Source organism: Drosophila nasuta, chromosome 2R (assembly GCF_023558535.2).
Source record: "Drosophila nasuta strain 15112-1781.00 chromosome 2R, ASM2355853v1, whole genome shotgun sequence".
NCBI classification, from domain to species: Eukaryota; Metazoa; Arthropoda; class Insecta; order Diptera; family Drosophilidae; genus Drosophila; species Drosophila nasuta.
Window position 1 is genome coordinate 2,222,160 of NC_083456.1, and position 21,992 is coordinate 2,244,151.

General features: G+C 33.5%; 1 protein-coding gene across 23 annotated transcripts; it reads left to right on the top strand.

Annotated features, from left to right (window-relative positions):
• The first annotated feature begins 1,690 nt into the window (after positions 1-1,690).
• LOC132785613 (casein kinase I) lies at positions 1,691-21,791 on the top strand. 23 transcript variants are annotated; one of them, XM_060791779.1, is made up of 12 exons: positions 1,691-2,011; positions 8,528-8,730; positions 10,839-10,949; positions 11,733-11,899; positions 14,664-14,778; positions 14,856-15,124; positions 15,191-15,361; positions 15,983-16,060; positions 16,477-16,557; positions 17,764-17,862; positions 20,045-20,151; positions 20,299-21,791. In XM_060791779.1, the coding sequence occupies exons 2-12, from the start codon at positions 8,619-8,621 to the stop codon at positions 20,366-20,368; spliced, it is 1,380 nt and encodes a 459-aa protein (XP_060647762.1). In that variant the 5' UTR covers positions 1,691-2,011; positions 8,528-8,618; the 3' UTR covers positions 20,369-21,791. The 23 variants fall into 23 exon arrangements, 21 of the variants coding, with proteins under 21 accessions (XP_060647762.1, XP_060647753.1, XP_060647751.1 ...); XM_060791770.1 differs by lacking the exon at positions 1,691-2,011 and having other exon boundaries at positions 20,317-21,791; XM_060791768.1 differs by lacking the exons at positions 1,691-2,011; positions 11,733-11,899 and adding an exon at positions 13,482-13,633.
• Positions 21,792-21,992: the final 201 nt, after the last annotated feature.

Consider the following 21,992-nt stretch of genomic DNA (forward strand, 5'->3'; position numbering starts at 1 on the left):
AGAGAAGGAGAGCCGCCTCTCCGGTTTCGTTTACTCTCTCCCTCTCTCTCTCTCTTTTCGTCTCTCGCAAGGGTTACTCGTTCGTCGTCGGAGTCGGCGTGGTTGTCGTTGACTCAGATTGGCGCTCGCTCGTGCTCAGTTGGTTTTCGATCGTGCGCCGAAGTAGTTGTCGTTTTCTTGCGGCCGTTATCTCGTTGCCGTTGGCTTAACAAATAAAAATAAAAAGCAGAAAGAAATAAACAAAGTTGTTTTGCAACGCTCGGTCGCGCGGAGCGCTGCGGGTGTGTACATATGTACTTAAATACAGCAATAATATAAAATAGCAGCAACTAACATACACTCACATACACAACGAGTCACATGCATGGAGGATATTCTGTATGCTGTTGCATGCGTGGCTAAGTGAGTGTATTTGTGGGTACGCACACTCCAAAATGCGTGGATGTGTGTGTGTGTGTGTGGACTGTTAATCACGCTTGTCAGTGTGGTGACATTTTCGTTTGTTTTCTTCATATGTGTGTTTGCTCCAGCCAGATCTGCCACTGAAATAAATGTACATTTGCTACAATCGCATAGCTTCGATTATTCTAAATCCTATGCACCTCAGTTTCTATCATTAAATTATATTCGTATATTTTTGTCTTTACTCTCTTCTATCAATATAACGTTATCTCTCACACATTGTGACACACACACATCCACAGTCCATTTTTTTTATTCTGTCTGCCTAATTCTCCTATCTTCTTGTTACTTCGGCACAACTTTAACTTATTTAAGTGTTATTCTTAATGTACAATCTCGCTCACGCTGACATCTTCAGCATTGCCGATCAGCAGCATAAGCAACACAGAAACTTCTTGCATTTGTTTATTGTTGTTGTTACTGTTTCTGTTGCTACCACTGATGTTGCTGTTTTGTTGCCTCCGCCTGGTTTGTACACCGGCAGCACTAAACTGGTTTTTCGAGTTATTTATGACTTTTTTCTACAATATATTTTTTGCCTGCCTGCCTGTCTTCTATATGCCTGCTTTGCGGTGTCTGTATCTCTCTTTGTGCTTAAATACCTGTGTGTGTGCGAGTGTGTATCTGTGTGCCTTCAGACTTGACCTGCAAAAAGTGGGGGCGCTACATCTTAAATTTCATAATGTGGCGAAAGTTGTGTCTCGAATTGCAGCATAATCATAATCGGAGTACGAGTTATGCTTAAAACCAGGGCCACAAGTTTCGTTGCCTTTCTCTTATATCGACACACACTCACACACATGCAGACACAGACAAAGCCAAAGAGCAACGGATATGACAAATTAAAAAATATTTACATGCTTCACTCCAACTCCAAGCACTCAACAACTTAACTGAGCATTGTAGTTGATCTTTAATTGTAGACAGGCCCGCGCAAGTAACACAAAAAACAAAAGCAAACACGAAAAACAAAAGCTTAAACGAATGCTACACAATTCAGTGGAGTAAATGAGAGACTATTGATATTATTGTTGTTGATGTGTGTATTGTGTAAAAAAAGCACATTGGTGTTTAAAAATGAAACCGTCGCGAGAAAAATTTTGTGCTAAAGTGAAATGTGAAAAAATTAATATTATAAAAAATAATAATTGTTGAAAATAATTTTATTAATATAGTTTTTTAAAGCAAACACAAACCGCAAAAGTTATGCCAATTAATCAAGTGATCCTTAGTAGTGTCTGTGTTGAAAACCCATTGGAAAAGTTACAATAACATTAATGCAGTTATCAAAACAAGTTTAAATTAACATTCACAACAAAAAGCTACAATATCGGCGTAGCTGCAGAGTTAATGGCCGCAGCAGCATCTGTAGCAGCCTAAGAAAACAGCTGTGCTCCGGGTTTGCAAGCAAATACTGTGCTGACCCTCCTCAGGGCTCCCCCGCAACGCTAACAACGTCAATGTATGAGACCTCAGAGGCATATTGAGAGCGCGCGAGAGAGCGAGAGCAAAGCAGAAACAAAAAAAACCAATTGTCGGAGTTTGCCGGGTTAGTTCGAGTTTCACATTTTCGTGTATTATGTGTGAGTGTGTGTATATGGTAAACATGGTAAACATGTGTTGAGCAGAGCCCGCATACAAAGCTGTGTGAATCGTTCTCGAAGTGTGACCAGTTTCTCGATTTTCTAGCCTTCGATAATAGAAAGCACTAAAATGCAGTACACCAGTACGCGACTTTGACCTCCACGCAAAAAGATGAGACATGCTTTGAAACACACGTGCATGGGGTACTAGAGCAAGTAGTGTAACTGTCAATGCACGTAAGGCTTTTCGTTACAGTGCAGTTCGTATGTTGGGCAGCGTGATGAGAAGCAAAGTAAAAACTGAAGAGAACGTCCACCGTCAAGCGGAAGGAAGAAGTAGAGTACAAGTGATTGGCAAAGGGGAAGGAGAGACGACAGAGAAGCATTGCTAACGAGCGAAAATGTTGTCTATGCAGGAAGAAGACACTCGAATGAAAATTACAAACAATTTATAGATGCATTTGTGCTATGTATATCTATAAACATACACATGGATGTACATATATAGTTACATGTATAATTGACTGGGCGTCGTGCTCCATTTTGTAGATAAAATTTGACCTCTAAAACTCATTGCATAGATTTTAGCCCATGCAAGTGTGTAACATGGAGGCCAAACTAATTAATCCACCTGCCTCCCACAATACATCACAAGTATGTGTATATACATGCATTTAGGTAAATAGAATCATAGACAGACATACATATTTGCTGTTAATCTAGCTTGCAAAGGTCAATTGGCCAGTGAGGCACTGTTCACACACATAGTACAAACCATAGAAACACACAAACCTACAATAACAAACATCCACACATGCATCACCTAGCCAGCAGAGGCGCAGTCACGTTCATTTGCCCAACTTGAAAAGCCTCCCCCCAACTGCAGCCACAGTCGCAATATTATGCAGCAGGCGGGCGGCTGTTGGTGCTATTGACACTCGTTCATTTTGCCGGCATTCTCTCGAACGTCACGACAACGCGCTCTCGTTCGTTTTGTCGAGACTCGCTATTGTCTGTCAGCTAGCAAAATCGCTGTCCCTAATCATCGCGCCCTTATCTAGCCAGCCAACCATCCAGCCAGCTAGTTTAGTATGTATGCGTTCGTTCAAGTGTCTCTTACCGCATATGTATTTGTATTTGTATTCGTATCTGTGGATTTGTTTGTATGCTTATCATTTTGCTGATTGTATATAAAGGAGATTGGGAGGTAAACGACTGTTCATTTGCGTTATGTTTAAACACATTGTTGTCATTTTGATGCGCTTTTGATTTTTCTTTTTTATTTTGCTTCTCTCTGTTGTAAGTTTCAAATGTAAACGTCGAATGCGATTGAAATTGCGGCTCATGCCAATATGTTCCGCAATTCCGCAATTACAATAATAATAAAAATAATAAATAATGGCAGCATAAAATTGGAATTCATTTTTGTCACATTACTGCAAATATTTTATTTAAAACAACAAATAAATGGATTGTCTAGATTAAAGTTAGGAATACTTTTAAGATACTAAAAATAAATGTGGGTATAAAATATACTAAAAATACATTACCAGGAAGAAATTTAAACTAAATTATGGTTTGAATAAATTAATTATAGTAGAAATAATAATGTATAACAAAATGACAAAATTATAAGAGAGAAATGGTTCTAAAAATAATCTATCGAGTGAATGCTTTTGATAGATTTTGTTATGTATGTTGGGTATACCAGTAAAAATACATTTTAAACATTAAATTGCGCGAAAAAGCTACTATAAAAGACAGTAAGTAAGCAAGTCGTCACTAGAGAGTCTTAGAAATTAGTTGTAGGGAATTGACGGGAGGTCTTAGCTCAGCTTAGGTCTGTGTTGATAACGACAACGCTTCGCAAACAGCTAATCGGTTTGTTTATTTTATCAAGAGTTTCTACAGTATGATTTTATGTGGTAGTGTACGTTTCTGCAACAAGAATTAATTTTTTGTATTTCTTAATTTTCAATGCTTTTTGTTTTTGGGGTTGTTGTCCTCATTCTTTTCAGTCGCCTCTTATATAATTACCCACAAAATATTTTTAGGGCTTCTTAAGCTGTGCTGTTAAGACTGATGTTATTGTTGTTTTTATTTCAGTGCTTAATTAAATTGAAAAATTAGTCACAATGTGACTGAATGTGTCAAATACAGGTGTCTTCAGTATAGTTAATATCATGATAAGCCTCTGAATTTTATGATCTGATCAATAATTTGGGATATAATATAATATAATGATAACACTAGACAAATTATTTAACATTGTTTAATAGTTGAAATGTTTTTAAATATTCGCTTGACTTAGTCTTAGATGAATTAGTGGGTTGATGTGAGAGAGTGTGAGCTGGATTGGATGTGTAGGCAAAACCAAACCACCATTTCATTTTGTATGACAAGGTTTTATTTTTATTTTTAGTTAATGGGTTATTTTTATTTATTGATTTTTTATGTATACCTGTCCTATGCAACATCTTCATGTTACATGTATTTCTCATTTTTTTCTACTTTTTATACCCGCTACCCATAGGGTAGAAGGGTATTATAACTTTGTGCCGACAGGAAATGTATGTAACAGGTAGAAGGAGGCATCTATAAAGTATATATATTCTTGATCAGCGTCAGGAGATGCCTCCTTCTACCTGTTACATACATTTCCTGTCGGCACAAAGTTATAATACCCTTCTACCCTATGGGTAGCGGGTATAACAAGGCATTTTGGCATATTTCGAAAATTAAAATGTTTTTTGTCACATGCGGATTGCAATGAAACTAATTTAAAGAAGTATTTTATGTTGTAGTCACTGTCCCGATATTTGTTGCCTACTGTAGAGGTTGTAAGAACCAGGCAGCAGGAGTAAAGTATGCTTACTTCAGTTGTTGTTACCTCAACTGAAATTTAATCGAATCTTAATTCTTGGGGTTTAGTATTCAATTCATAAAAATAACAATACAACAATTTAAAAACGTGTGGTGGCAAATAAATGAGGGGGTGAATGTGGCAGAAAAGATGTGAGGTAGAGAGGGAGAGAGAGCGAGTAAAACTCGTTTGTCAAGTGCGAGATAAAACAAAATAAGAAGTAATAAGAAGTAAAGTGAAATACTCAAAAGAAACTGAATATCACCAACTTAAGCTCTACTGAAAGTAGTCGAGACGATCGATGTATGTAACTTATTGAACCAGTTTTTGCCGCAGGATATTCCGCTATAAAAACTGGCAGCTAACCGAGTACCACAACAGCTAAAGCAACTCAAAAGTTTCTTCATTGAGTCTTTAGTCGTGTTTCTCTCTCACATCACATCTTCTCTTGATTCTGTTGCTGTTGGGGTTTATTATTACCAGCTGACGACCGACTGTGTGTGTGCGTGTTTGTATTTCTGAGTGAGAACTCGTGCATTATCCACTCGTGTATTATCCATCTACATACGACTAATGTTAATATATTGAAAAATAATATAATTTATTGGTATTCTCAACAAAATATAAAAATTTAACCGTTATGTCAAAATCTCAAAACAATATCAAGGGATTTAAAAAAATTGTGTTTTATCTGTATAACTATGGCATGATCATCCAACCCTTTTTAAATTTTTTTTTTTATGCTTATTATTTATAGTTTTTTTGTTTGCAAAACGATAGCCATGCAATAATTTGACGTATCTCAACATACTGAAATAACTCAACAACTCCATATGTTAGGTAAATTAGTTTTTCAATTTTAAAATTAAAATAAAAGATCGAAATCTGGCTTCGGCAAATTTTCAACATAAATTTCTTGTTTTACGATTTTCCTTTTTCGATTGACATGTTTTCAAACTCAAGCTTTCTTGTTTCTATAAAGTAATTTTATATTTTTGTGCATAACTTTTATATTTCCGATTCGATTAAATTTTAAAAGTAGCAAGACCAAGCCATCAAAAATTATGAAACACATATTCAACACGAAAGAAGGTTAAAAACATGTTTTTTTAAATAAGTATTTTTAGTCTTGATTAGCTTCATAATTTTTTAGACATGTTGGTTTTTCAAAAATATGTTATATTCTAGATATTTTAAAATAACCATCACTTGTCATACGGTAAAAAATTATTCATTTTCATTTTCATCGTATGTTATTAAAAATTCAGTGTTTACTCTGTCGATCGGGATGTATGACATTTTCATACCCGCTACATGTTGGTACCAAAATTAAATAGAGTAGTTTTAATCTTAAACTAGCCAGACCTGAAATTACTAGAACTAGAAATTAACTGACTAGAAATTAAAACTTGTGCATGTTTTTATTTCTTTGTCGAGATATCAACTTGTGTGTAATAATGGCATAACATCTCATCGTCCGTTTTGCTATAGTTGCTCAGCTTATAATTAATAATGTGCCCAGTCTCTAAAAGAATATTTCATTATACAGAGTCCTAGCTCATAAATGCTAGCACTACCTTGAAGAAAGGTCAGGGTATTACGATATTCAAGGTTAAGCCTCTTAATGCAGAATACTTAAGATGAGACCACTCAAGCGTATTGAATTTTTGATCGTTTTGTAGTCAAGCGGGGTAAGGTAAGGTAAAACATGGCATTGAACCAGATCTGCAAAAAAGATTTTTCTTGCCACACCCTTGCCGAAAAACAATTACAAACTTTGACTGGTGCCAACTACGTAAAGTCTTTTGTCTTAATCGAATATACTTGTTTTTCTAAGAGCATAATTTCTCTCTTGTGAGAATGAGTCAGTCATAAACATCAGTTGCATCAGGTATTGTTACGCCTGGGTGAGCCACACAGTCAAAATCGGAGCTGATCAAAAGACAACTCCAGTCATTGACTAAGTTGTGTGCCATTGTTCTGACTATTCTATAAACAATAAAAAATAATCGTCTGTCGCATTGGAAGTCAGTTGGGACCCTATAAGATCTATATATTATTGATCTTCGGTACTTGTTCATGCGATAAAATTATTTCCATATATTTATCTGTCCTTCGATCATAGATAAGAGAGAAAGCTATTATTGGAATAAGCACCCAATTATTATTAAAGAATACACGCGCTTTTATCTTCTTGAATATTTAGTTATTTAATTTATTATTTTATTGTCAGCACCAAACCACATGCACACTCTTCTGAGATTTTTAACCAAGTGAGAGAGCGAGCACATCAGTGTGACCAACGTGCCCAACAATCAATATACTTATATGTTATATTAAATGGTATTTTTGATTAGTTGAATAAGGGTATTCCAACAGCTATCGTTTTTAGTTGACACCACATGTTATTGTTGCGAGAAAATCAAATTTTTTGAATTTTATCGGATTAAAGTTATTCCAGTAACAAAAAATACGGACGTTATCTGTCCAAGCAAATCGAAAAATCGGATAACAAATGTAATTTTGCAACTTGAGCTTTTGGTACACACAATCTTAATTATAATTTTATATGAGATTTGATAAAAATGATAGAAGTTATTTTAAGAAACCATTTTATATGACAAAAAACTGTTGCTATCGGGTCTTAATTGCTTTGGTTTACAATCTGGTATATTCTGTTCTCTATGGTATATTTTAAATTTATCAAAATCCGTAATGTCATTTACCTAGCTTTGTATGCACTTTCATTATTATTTTTTGCTGTGGTGAGCTTCAATTAGATTTCACCTCGATAACATCGTCGCGCAACTGAAAAAATATTTAGAAAAATTGTGTCCAATATTTTCAAATTTCTCAAGAATATGGAAAACCCGAGTTTTTGCTGTTGAAACATTGCTGTTGGTTAGGTTCATTTAATATATTGTGGGTTCAATATGTACATAGTTAAGAAGCGTACAAGTACGAACAACATTGAATACCTAAGACCATTTCAAAAAAGAAGCCCACCTGGCCAAAAAAATTTAATTGCATTAGTTCCGATTTTATGATACAACCTCAAAACACTCAAAACCGATTTCTTTGCCTATTATTTTAAATTGGTGTTAATGTTTTTCAACAAATGAATTTTTTAATATGCAGTTGCATATACTATAATATACTATACACATTTATATTCGATTTTAGATTTACTAGAGTGTTTTGAATTAGATTTCACAAAAAAAATAGTGGCTTTGATTTTATAATCTTCTAAAATCTAATGTATCGTAAACTGAAAAAGAAAGAGTATGTATTTACAAATAAAACACAAGAAAAACAATAAATTACTATCTAAAAAAGATAATTTTCTGAAACACGGAATTAAAGGGTTTCTCATTTTTTTAAGTTTCTCATAAAATTTTCGAACAATTTGCTGTTGTTTGTTTATTCGTTTACCTTTGTTTTTGATCAGTTTTTGATCATTTTTTTTTTTAATGGCGCCCAAGTTGATCGAGAAATTGAAGACCTACTTAAAGTTGTTTCAGTATCTTACTCGCAATTACCTTTCTTCTTAATTATATGTATATAAAAATTTTCAAAATTTGAAATGTACTAATCAATATATATTTATTTTTATTTACAGTGGCGGTGGCCCACAGACAACAACTGCCGGTCCATCCGCTGGTAATGTGGCTAATAATACCATCGTTGGTGGGAAAAGCACAAGCAATAACATGTACTCCACCCGCCAATCTGTAAGCACCACAACCGGTGTCCTTATGGTCGGACCAAATTTTCGTGTTGGCAAAAAAATTGGCTGTGGTAACTTTGGCGAGTTACGTTTAGGTAAGTTAGTTAACATTTTATTTTTATAATAAACATTTTAAGCAGGAGTATTAAGGAAATAAATTAAAAGTAAACTTCAGATAAAATACAAGAATAATTTGTTGCAAAATAAGTTATTAATCCTCAGTTTTTTTTAGCTTGGATATACGATTAGTACTCCGTTAATTTTCGTAGTGTTTCCCTATAAAATTGTAGTTCTAAAAACGAATACACCCGTCTAATTGCTTTCCGTCGAAGAACTTTTTTATGTGTATTGTATTCGATCATTATGTCAATGAAACGATCTTTTTAAATGCTGATTTATCAGTGAACTAGACCGCCACTTGAGTGTTAAGATTCCTGTTCGACTAACATTGCTCTCTCTCTCTCTCTCTCTCTCTCTCTCTCTCTCTCTCTTCCTTTCTCTCTCTCCCTCTCATTTTCGCTTTCTGTCGTCCCCCATCTTTGTTGGCATGTGATGTGTCGTTGGCACTAAGAATTTTTTTGGTACCCATTTTTGTTACATCCTTTGCAAGTGCATTACTTTTCATAGCCGCCAACAAAACAAAAAAGACAGCAGCAACAGCAAGAACTTTTTCGCTATAGTAAATAAAATGCCATTCCATTCTGCCATCTGGTTTGTTGTCGCCTCAACCGCCATAGTCTCTGTCGTTGGCATATTTGCTTTGTTTGCTAAATGCGCTTTTATAAAAAATTTCTTTTTTTTTTGCGGTGCTTCGTCTCGATTGTTGGGATTGCCACTTTTGTGCAACTGCTGAAGCTGTTGTTGCGTTTGTGTTGTTGTGCTGCCTGCTATATGCAACAGGTAGCTCAAAAAAATAAATAAATAAAAGAGCAAATGCAGTACTGCTCAGACATTGCGGAAACCCTGTGAATCATAATTAATTGATGTCCCACTCCTCCATATAAGTATTGGGCATATCTTCTGTTCTGGTTGATATCTCAATCAATCATGAGCAAAAAAAAAAAAAACAGAATAATGTGGTGTATATTGCTTCTGTTATTCTTATGAGTCATTAAACTTGTTGTCTTCAAACCACACAATTAATTTTGTTCATGAATATATCAATTGCGTGAACAAAAAATTTTATTTAAATAGCATCTGCATATATACATATGTATGTACTTCAATGGTGCGTCGTCAAAACATTTGACCGGAAGGCAGTTTACCTTAATTAAAAACCCATAATCACTGATTCTTCATGTAGTTTTAGAAAAGGTTTTACTCATTTAATTAGAATTCACTGCAACCGAGCTTAATAAGTATGTCTATAATAGTCAAAAAATTTAAGTAGTAATTTCAAAATATACCATAGAGTACAAAAAATGTCAGCCGAATTTGAAAATATTCTGTTTTTTTTTTAATGGCATCGAGCAAGTGAGATTTTTGAAATATATGGAGAGTTTTTAAGGGAAATTTAACAACTATCTAAAAGTAAAGGCGTGGCTCTGTGTCACAGACAAGATTGCCTTGTAGGTATCAAAGTCATGCGCATTTTCCGATACAATTAAGTATGACAATTTATATGAGTATGAATATGAAAGTAGAACATCAACAACAAGGTTCTCATTCAAGCCAATAAGCAGATAGGCGATCAGCTCTTTGCTATTCGCGACATAGCTTCACGCCTTTGACAAGTGCTAAACAAATTTGATTCCCAAACATTGTCAAACTAATTAGGACTGAAAATACAAATCATTTAGTACGGATTGATCAGTTTGTCGGTGTGTATGAAATATGTCAGATAATCGTAAAATTGATCTAACTATATGATGAACGGTCATATGTATAAAAGTATGTGTGAACATCATGGACGCAAATTTTAAATGTTATTTTCTTAACGGTCAGGTCGTCGTATGTGTTGCTTTGGAGGCGCTCATGCTGGTGGGCGTGGCGCAGAAGGTATTCAAGGTAGGAAAGGTAATCTGCATGTTGATTGGTTAGTTGATTAGTTCTGGGTTGTTCCAGTTTATACCGATAGCATGATATTAATTTGTTGTATATTTGTGTCAGTCTCTAAGCTTAGGCATGGGCTGGGTTGCTCTTTTATATGAATATGTTATTAACAAATGTTTTAATTACGGTTGATTTTTCTTTTCTTTTGCAGGCAAAAATCTTTACAACAATGAACATGTAGCAATAAAAATGGAGCCTATGAAGTCAAAGGCTCCTCAACTACACTTAGAGTATAGGTTTTATAAGCTATTAGGATCACATGGTATGTTGAAATGTTTCTATAATAAAATTACAATTTGACTTATTCACTAATATCATTAACAAAAAAAATATAATATAATATATATATGTTCAATATATATATTATGCCCGATCGTCGACAAATTAACAAATTACTAACCAACAACTCCAATATAACTTTGTTTTGCACCGTTACCACCTTCGTAAATTCAACTTTATGATAATACTTCGTATCATGAGTGTACACATAAGAAGACATGAATAGATTTTCTCAAGCATATTTTGGAGGTCGGTGCGTGATTTGAAATTTAAAAAAATATACAAAAAAATTAATGCATATAAATGGAAAAAAAAAAAGAAATCAAAATTATTTAAGATAATACATGAAATATTTTTGTCACATATTGTTCTGATGTTATATCCACCAACTTACTATATGCTGATTTCCCAACCCAGTTTAAAATCTTACATTATACTTACGCCTCTTCTATTTTTCGTTGTTCTTATATAAAACATTCGCATACATCATATATATATATATGTATACATAAATATATATTTATGTATGCCGTGTTCCTTCATTGAACCATGAAAACCTCCATCCGATGTGAACTCAAAAATGATACCGAAACTGATACTGAAACCCCCGAATCAAATTATCACCGTGCGATCAACCATCAACCAAATCCACCAATCAACTGAATAATTACATTACATATACAATATGATGGCATGACACATATCCTGTAAAAATACAAAATAAAATCCAATCAATCCGAAACCGAAACCGATGGCGCTCCCACAGCCGATAACGCCCCAGAAGGCATACCACGCATTTATCACCTGGGCACTTGCGGTGGGCGTTACAATGCCATGGTGTTAGAGTTATTGGGATTATCATTAGAAGATCTCTTCAATATTTGCTCCCGTAAATTTTCACTTAAGACTGTATTGATGATAGCAAAACAACTTGTAAGTTTATATGCAAAACGGCCATAAATTTTCGTTATTGTTTGAGCGAATTGTCACGGACTTCCCATGACGCGATTTTTCACCGCTTCACTCTGGGTATAACAGTTTATAAGAGTTTTTCCCCCAACGAATGCATGTGAGTTCGTGACGCAGTTCGCTTAAACAGCTTTACACTTTATTATTTCGATTGTAAATTACATTTTGAAGCAAAGTGTCTCAACGGCTAAGACTTTCAAGTTAACAAGCAAATATCGTTTTTAAATAATATTAATACAAAAATATCACTCAACCCTTAGATTTGTACACAACACACAATGAACGTTAGTGCCAATACTTTTACTTATGTAGTGGAAGAAAATTTCCGAACCAAATTAAATATACTCTTAACATTTATATATTCCTTTATCGTAGTTAAAAATATTAAGATCTTGGTCTTTTTTTTGTTTCTTGGGTCGTAGCTCATTTCAACCAAACATTGAAATTCAAATTGTAATTTAACCACAAAATCAAATACTTTAAAAGCATGTTACTAAGCATCGTAAATAGGCAAACAAATCTACTTACCAAGACTCCTTATGTACATAAATAAAAGGCAAATTTTTATTTTTCTATTCGTAATCGAAGAAAAAGATGCAATAGATTTTAAACACAGTTTCTTGTTAGTTGCATAAGTTATAATTTGTTCCTCCTTGTTCTCTTCATTTTATTAATGAATTACTTTTTGTATGTGCTATACGATTCTACTTATTTTAATCAACTACTAACACAGCTCCAAGAAGATCTTTTCCTAAAGTGGTTATTCACTGCAACAACACTGGGATCTCACATAACTAGGGCCAACACATAACTGTTACAAACACAAATCAAAACACATAAGTTTAATAATATTTGTCTATAGTAAGTGCAATTGAAGCGAACTAGAATTAGCCCTAAGTGTTCTATATGTATGTATATTTACCACTTCTACTGCGACATATGTGTAGTTCTAATTAAAGTTGCAATAAACTGCAGGCTTTTATACTCGTATTAATGTTAGGCAGGATGGCAGGGTTGCCATACTTATATTTGCTTCCTCGTTATATGCTTCGAGAATCTCTATTTTTGTTGTTCTTGTTGTTTTTAGCCCAGTTTCGCAAAGTATTGACAAAAAGGTGGTAATATACGTAAGACGCGCTTTAACTAACCAAAAAGAGTCATATAATATCACTATCAACCGTTCGCTTTTTTTTCTTCGTCTCCATCCTGCTGTATTCCCAAAATCTCTTTACAAGAAAAAAAAAAAAAATAAATAAATACAAAAAATTGTAAGCTGCAATAATACAAAATAATATCTAAAATGTTCTTGTCTCTTTTACCTCACTCTTCTCTTCTCTTTCTTATCTTTCCGTACATCTCTCGTTCTTTGCATAAAACAACAACAATAACATACGAAATAAAAACATCGTATCCACGTTACTTTTGTGCGCTGCTCATCTCTAAAAACCGAAATTAAAACTGAAACCACAAATACAATTTAAATGCTTGATTTTTATTGAATGAAATGCATATGTTTTACAATTTTCCGCAATTTGTTGGTCTGTAGCAGAGGGTGTACCAGAAGTATATTACTTCGGCCCATGCGGCAAGTACAATGCTCTTGTTATGGAATTGCTTGGTCCATCACTTGAAGATTTGTTCGATATTTGCGGCAGACGTTTCACTTTGAAGAGCGTACTACTGATAGCTATACAATTAGTAAGTACAACCAAAAACCACAATAACAACAACAACAACAACAGCAAACAACATGAATTTAAAACAAACAAATGCAACTACAATTAGAAATTAAATCGATTTTATTATTCGAGCACGCGCATTTCTCTCAGTGCATTTCACATTTTGCTCACACACACACACAACACTGGTTGCAGTTAAAGCGTTTAACCAACACTGGCCCACTCATCGCAATTTATCACACATTCTTCCCGCTCTCAATACTTTTTTTTTGTCGGAATGATTGTGAGTTTGGTGTTATAGTGTGAGTGTGAGTTGAGTAAGGTTTTTTTGGGTGGACTTATTTAGTTAATAAAATCCTTTTGAGGTATTATTATTTGTTATAAATTGGCTAACTAACAACAAAAACAACAACTATGAGTATGTTTCTAAGTTTATTAATTCAATAATTTTATGATATTTTTTAATTTTTCTTTGTAATATCTGGTTAAGGTTTTCTTATTTTTACGATTTTAATGTATTATTTAGTAAGAGTTCTTACGGCACACATTTTTTATTTCCGCTTTTTCACTGGTAATTTAATACATATATTTTTTATTTTAATTTATTTGTGTATCAGCAGACAACGTTCATTGTATAAATCGTTAATAATAATTGTAGTCATACAATAGTAATAAAAGTGCATGTACATTTTAAGTAGTTGACATGAAAGTGATTTTAGTTTGCATTTATCAATCAAATCAATTTAAGAACCAACAATCGTTGCCATCATATCAACAAGAACGACAATCACTACTTAAGCTAGTTGAGACACTATCAAAAATTTAATTTATATAAAATAAATAAATACAATGTATTAGCACATTTCTAAAGTCTGTTAAAGAGCAACGATAAGTACCCAAATCATTGAAATTTCATTACATTTTTCTGTTCTTTGGTAGACTTTTTTGAAGTGTGTGCTCGCATATGTACATATGTTCCAAAATGATGAAATCTAATCGAAAATCTTGTTGCCTTAATTTTTTTTTTTAACTTCTAATACACATCCCAGCTCCACCGGATCGAATATGTTCATAGTCGGCACTTAATATATAGGGATGTGAAACCAGAGAACTTTCTCATTGGCAGAACATCGACAAAACGTGAAAAAATTATACACATTATTGGTAAGTCATTAAATTTGCATATAATGGGTTATGTGTGTTTAAATAAGATTTTTTCTAATTCTATTTACTTATTTCAGATTTCGGTTTGGCCAAAGAATACATTGATTTAGATACAAATAGGCATATACCATATCGAGAGCATAAATCCCTGACCGGTACTGCTCGCTATATGTCAATCAATACACATATGGGACGCGAGCAGTCAAGGCGTGACGATCTGGAAGCCTTGGGACATATGTTTATGTACTTCTTAAGAGGTTCACTGCCGTGGCAAGGCCTTAAGGCTGATACACTCAAAGAGAGATATCAAAAAATCGGTGATACTAAACGGGCAACGCCTATTGAGGTCAGCCACACCAGAATTAGCTTATTTAGCATTTATTAAATGTGATTTATGCTTTTAATGTTGCAGGTGCTTTGTGACGGCCATCCCGAAGAGTTTGCGACATATTTGCGTTATGTGCGGCGGTTAGATTTTTTCGAAACTCCCGACTATGATTTTCTGCGAAGACTGTTTCAAGACTTATTCGAGCGTAAGGGATACACCGACGAGGGCGAATTCGACTGGACAGGGAAAACAATGGTATGTGACAATTTTCAAATCAATACATTCAGTTTTTCATATTACACATTCACTCTGACATCTAACTCTAAAACAACAAATGGAGGAAATTCACATTCTTAACATTATTCGTTCCGTATTTGAAATTCATTTTTAATTTTTAGGAAACTTAAGTCAAGTATTTCCTCAAAGCTAACATTTAAATAATTTACCTCATCATATAACTCTGAAAATTTTCACAATGGGTACAAGCATGTTCAAGAAATTCAGAATGAAAATGTTATCGATTATAATGGAAGCATGCAAGCCACAGATGCTCATTTAATAGCCATACCGCAGATAATGATGATTGGCCTCAGAGTATTCATTGCAGTTCCCATACTTGTTGCAATGCGATGCTATTTTCCGTTCATGCATATATTTTTAAAAAGCGCCAATTGTCAAATTAAATTAAAGGGAGACTCCTCAAAAAAGCACAAAAAACAACACTTTTCCCCTGAAAAAAAAAACGAAAAAAAAGAAATATGAAACTATAAAAAACTACATATTGTTATTTTAATTGTTCGATTGCAAGTTTTGCTTATAAGTCAGATTAAGATGGTTTACTTTTGTGTATTTGTTGTAATCGTATATGTGTCTAAGACCAAGGACCAGCTGGATCAAATGAAGGTTCTTAAGAATGCGGCACCTTCATATTTGGCAAAGAATAAATCTGATAAGGTATCATATTCTATCTACTACACAACACGGTGTGATCGTATTCTGCTGAAAGTACCGATAGTTTGCTTGTTCAGTGTTGGTAAATGCTTGTCGTAAGCTCCATAATAGTTCTTAAGCACATAATAATAGGTCTTAAGCACTAGCAATAAGGCCCAACAAACTAACTGTAATCGAATCCATTCTAACAGCACTATTTTCTCTCTCTTTCTCTCTTTGAAATTTCCCGTCTACAACAATGCGTTACGTAAATATCCAATTAAACAAATCTATCAAAAATACCGTTTCATGTGTTTATGCGTGTATATGTGTATCTACTACTGTGCATTAAATACAAATTTAAAAAAAATAATGTATAAAAAACAATCGACTGCATCCATATCTATCTATCATTGAAATACCACCAACCACGCTCACAGTCCACGCCCGTCGGATCTCTCCAAACTGGCCATGAAGTCATCATTTCACCAAATAAAGATCGTCATAATGTAACGGCTAAGGTAAAGTATTGTAACCTTTCACTGACAACAAATACGAGATATTTGTATTATTACTTTTTCTATGGTTTGTTTTTAAACGAAAGATAATTTAGTTTTATATTCTGGTTATAAGGCCAACAATTTCCTTTTTGTGTGTTTACTAAGCTTTAAAATTCTATTGACATTGAAATATACGTATAACATTTTTTTTTTTTGGTTGTCATCTATAAGAATTTATTTTCAATCTTTTTAATCTTTCAACAACTATAATTACTGTGTTTATTTTTAAATCTGTTATGAAATTTTGAACGTAATTTCCTCTAGGACGTCTCGTATTTTGATTTTGATGATGTTGATAATGAAAATGAAGAATATATAATACTTCAGGTTAGAAATTATTGAGTTGCCATCCATGCTTATGCCAGTTTGTTAATATTGAGAGATATGCTGTATTATGCGAGCTCCTATTACAAAAATTCAGTGCTAAAATTTCATTAAGAAATTGTATTAGAGTTTGTCATTTCAGTGAGCTAGAAGGAAATAAATTATCAATTAATGATTATGGATTTGTGTCTGTATGATAGTTGCTAATGAGTCGCTAATAACTTTTATTGCACTTTTTTTCATTTATAACTTCCGCTAGAAATTATGTAATGAGACTTGTGAACTTTAAATTTCCCGAAATAATATATATAATACGCTAAGAATGGGCCTATTTAAGGTTTTTAATAAATAGTAGTGTGCAATTTATTTTTAGTCAAATTATTATTATTATTTTTAAATTTGAAAAAAAGGAACTAACATGTGCTGCTTTTTCGGGATTAGAAATTCTGGTGAACGGTTATAGCAACTAGACTATAAATAATTAGTTTATGCTGCTGAATAAAAGACACACATACTCACTTCCACACATACGCACACAAAAATATGAAATCATTGAAAACGTTCCTCTTCGATTTTGGCTTTAAGTGTTAATCCTTGGTTATATTGCTGTATTATCTTCAGTTTTATCGATCGCACATTTGTTACCCTTTTGTTGTTAGCTACAATCTTTAGAATCTAGTCTATTAACAATAAACAAACCGATAAATTCACAAATTAATAATTGACAAATTTACGCATTGATTGCTTGATTTAAACCCAATCCGATCCGAAATGAAACGTTACAAAACGAACCGATTCGATCCGATCCGATCCGATCTGAACCGATCACCGACCCACCTACAGACAAATGCCAAAGGAGGTGTTGCTGCGTGGCCGGACGTGCCCAAGCCGGGTGCGACCCTTGGCAATCTGACACCCGCCGATCGGCATGGTTCAGTGCAGGTAAGTTCAGAGTCAAAGACGAAGCCAAAGCTAAAGCATGGCAGCAAACCAAAACAAAAATAATATACAATTCTTTGGAAATAAATTAGGAATTTGATCCACACAATTGTTAAGCATTTTTCGTTTTCTGTTTTCTGTTCAGTTTTCTGTAAATAAATTTAAGGATACAAGCATCTATCATATAAAACAATAATGTTCGGTTTCGAAATTCGGTTGAACTTACAAATACAGCATTTACATTTAGTGTTATAGCATTAAGATTAAGTGTTCTCTTTCTAATCTATTGTGTGCATTTGTGACCTGCCTGACATTATATTCAAATTTATTAAGTCTGTCCTTACTACATACACATTCATATATACAGATATTGAGATTTACACACATATTTGTCTCCTTAGGCTATTGATAAACATACTAAACATTGTGATAATGATAATTACAACAAGAAATATCTATTCATTGAATTACTCGCAGACTGTTATATTTTTGGCCTTTTCAATTCTAATGTTTTCACTTGATTTACTCTACATTAGCTCAACAAGGTACTGAATTCAATATATATCCCAAGTGTACTATCGTTCGGTTTGTTTGTTCTCTCGTTGCTCCGTTCCCACTAGTTCTTTTTTCTCGGACATTCTTTTTCAAAACTTCTGTTCCGATTATAAAATGTATTGTGCATAGCTTGGATTTTATTTCCATTTAGCATTAATAACAAAGAAAAATAATATTGAAAAGTAAACAACAGATGCATGCGATTGACATTAAGTCAATATAGAGAAAGATGCAAAAATCTGCACTGCATGGCGTTAATCAACACCGATCTATATGCATGTCCCTAAACCCACATATTTATCTATATACCAACAACACACACACACACACACTCACTATACATTTAGAAGTACTCGATTAAGCATGATTAGCGATAATTCGGCAATATTTGGAAAATCATGATATCCATGTAAACGGCCTCCTTTATTTTTTGATGACGCTTTTCTTCATATATCCACCAATTGCAATTCCAATTCATGTCATGTTCATAATTATTCAGAGACAGTCATTGTGAAGACAAACTTATTACAGAGATTGCCCGAAGATTCAAGCTCGGACGATGATAGCCCCTTTGATGCTTATGAGGCAAGCGACTGCGAAGATGAAACTAGGAAATAACTCATGCCAAGCCAACACCCCACTTTACTTTCTATATCTACTATTTCTTCTACCCTACTACTACTACCTACTACATCACAATGACCAATTCAATTGTCTATCCAACACAATATGCTATAAGATTTTATTTACATACATGTGTAGAATCAACAAAACTGCGAGGTATTTTATAAACTTCGTGTGGCCTGTCTTGTCAGTCAGTTTATTGATACGTATTCAAGGTGTGATTGATTGTATGTGTACGTCCTTCATGTGGGTGTTGTTGTGTGCAATTTTCTGTCTAAATCACAATTATCCATCATTATGAACTGCTTCTGCAAACGAGCTGAATTTAGTAAGGCAATCTCTGTATTAATAGGGTGTTTTTTTAATATAGACTAGAATATTTATTACAATTATTTTAGCAAATACAAAATTTCGTTTTCAAAATACAGTACAAGAAACAACAATAAAAGGACCCATGCTTGATGCTGTAGATATGTTATACATAAAAAATAGATAAATGAAATACATATATAAACAATTTTAAAATGCAACACCCACCAATCACTATAATAAATAACTTAAAGACTAAAAATATATTGTAAATGATCGGGGTTTAAAATGGTGTTTACAAGATACTTTTGAGTTCATATATTAGGCTCGTTTGCAAGCATGTCGAAGATCATCAAATGCAAGAATGGAAAGTTTCCAAATTAGTTCACGCGTAGTGTGAGACACAATTAGCACTCAATAGAAGCGCACATCAGTAGCAAATACTCATCGAAGTTAAGATGGGAAATTTTGTAACTTTTTTCTGGCATAAAATTGTTTCGATTTTTGACTAGCGCTGTGAAAAACATGTAACATGTTATAAATGAGGTGTGTAATACGTCCAAAAGATATAATCACGATATATACTCAATAAGAATGCTAATAATATGTATAACTCTATGTTTAGTGTAAGCGTGGTTTTAAGCCGAATCTAATGCAAATCGATTTTTCGCAATTCTTGCTTTTCATGCTGTTACAGGTTGTGAGTTCGACAAATGGCGAACTGAATGCGGACGATCCCACGGCCGGACACTCGAACACACCCATCACACAGCAGCCTGAAGTAGAGCTTGTCGATGAAACAAAGTATGTGAATTGCAAATGATTATCGCTCGATTGATCGATCGAGATATCGATCAATTGATTAATGATCAATCAGTCGATTTGGTGTTTTTGCTTTGTCGTTTTAATGCACATCTCTCTTTTTTGGTTCTCTCTTGTAACTGTTTCTAGTGGTTCCTTATATTCCAGATGTTGTTGTTTCTTTAAACGAAAGAAGAAGAAATCAACGCGCCAAAAATGACTAGACGGTGTACAATGTAGTCCAGAACGCGAGGCAGTTACATTGCTGCGCGCCACTTCACATTCAAACTCACGGGATAGCGTATTGAATAATCCAAGTCAGGATTACATACAACAAGCAACGTCGCAGCATACGTTGCGTTATCCTCCATCCGCGTCAATGTTGACGCCAACACCAACTACAAATACACCGACACTTCCGTTGTAATTTATATAAATACAGAAAATAGAAAGCAAAAACAAATACAAAAAAACTAAACATTAAACACCGTCAAAACAAAAAAAGAAAAAAAGTAAAAAAAAATTGCAACAAAAAAACATAATTTTATTATTATTTTTTATTATTTACCAATTTTGCGTTTATGTTAATTATATAAATTATTATAATTATTAATTATATTATTAATAAAAAAAAAGAGAAACAAACAAAATGCAAATACTATACAAACACAATTATTGGAGGATAATAAAAAACTGTCATAATATTTTCATAATTCAATCAGGAGCCAGGTAGCTCAGTGTTGTGCTTAAAGTTTGATAAATATCCATTGGCTCTAATCGATGAGAATTCAAAACTGTTTGACAAACACATAGACACACCCACACCCACCCACAGGCAGGCACTGACACAAAGCAGAGAAAACCACTTAAAACATATTTAGATATATACATACATACATATATACCGATAAACTAATTTAAATACTAGTGCAGCGTCATTCAATGAAAACTACAATGCATTACATGTATTAATATTTATAGACAAACAACAAATTGTACATTATTATACGCGTATAACAACAAAATATTCACATCATTCGATCAACTATTGAACACACATAAAACTAATGAGAAACCATACACACGTACGTTTACACATACTTATTTGCTTGTGTTTTCGTCCAGTCGGTAAATCCATTCGCACCCTTTACACTCATTCGCTCTCTTCAAGTTTCCTTTTCTTTTCGCGTAGTTAGCTTTTGTTTAGCTTTGCTTTTGGATGCACTTTTTACATGACATCCATACATTGCTTGGCAGTCTTTTCTTTTAAACGATGTCCTCTGCATAGTCCCTCATATATAGGGAACCCAAAATAGAAAAGTGCTAAAAGCAATTAATTTTGTCTCGATACAGGCTGCTGAACGATGTATGCGTGTTTATTGTATGTATATCAATGAAATACATATGTACACTTTATTGTATATAATTTTTTATAACTAAATGAATGAACATTAAATGCAATTAATAGTTGAATTCTTTTTGTACAAGATTTGTGCATTTATTTGATTAGTGTGTTTTTAGGTCAATTTTATTTACAAAATACATTTATGAAATTTAGTAACAAAAAAATTACATAAACTTCAGCTGGAAATCCCTTCACAAGCAGCCTTAACAAAAAGGAAAAAAAAACCAAAAAAGAACAAGATTAGTCCTCCTTATAGGGGCACTGTATTTCCCAATAGCAATAGCTAATCAAAAGTAAACAAAAGTAACTAAATAATATCATGAACTTTCTAGTTATTGATGCATGGAGGAAGTAATAAAAAGAAATATGAAAAACAAAGTACTGAGCTATTTATTTTGATATTACGTGATACTAAACTTACCACACTGAAAGCTGCGTA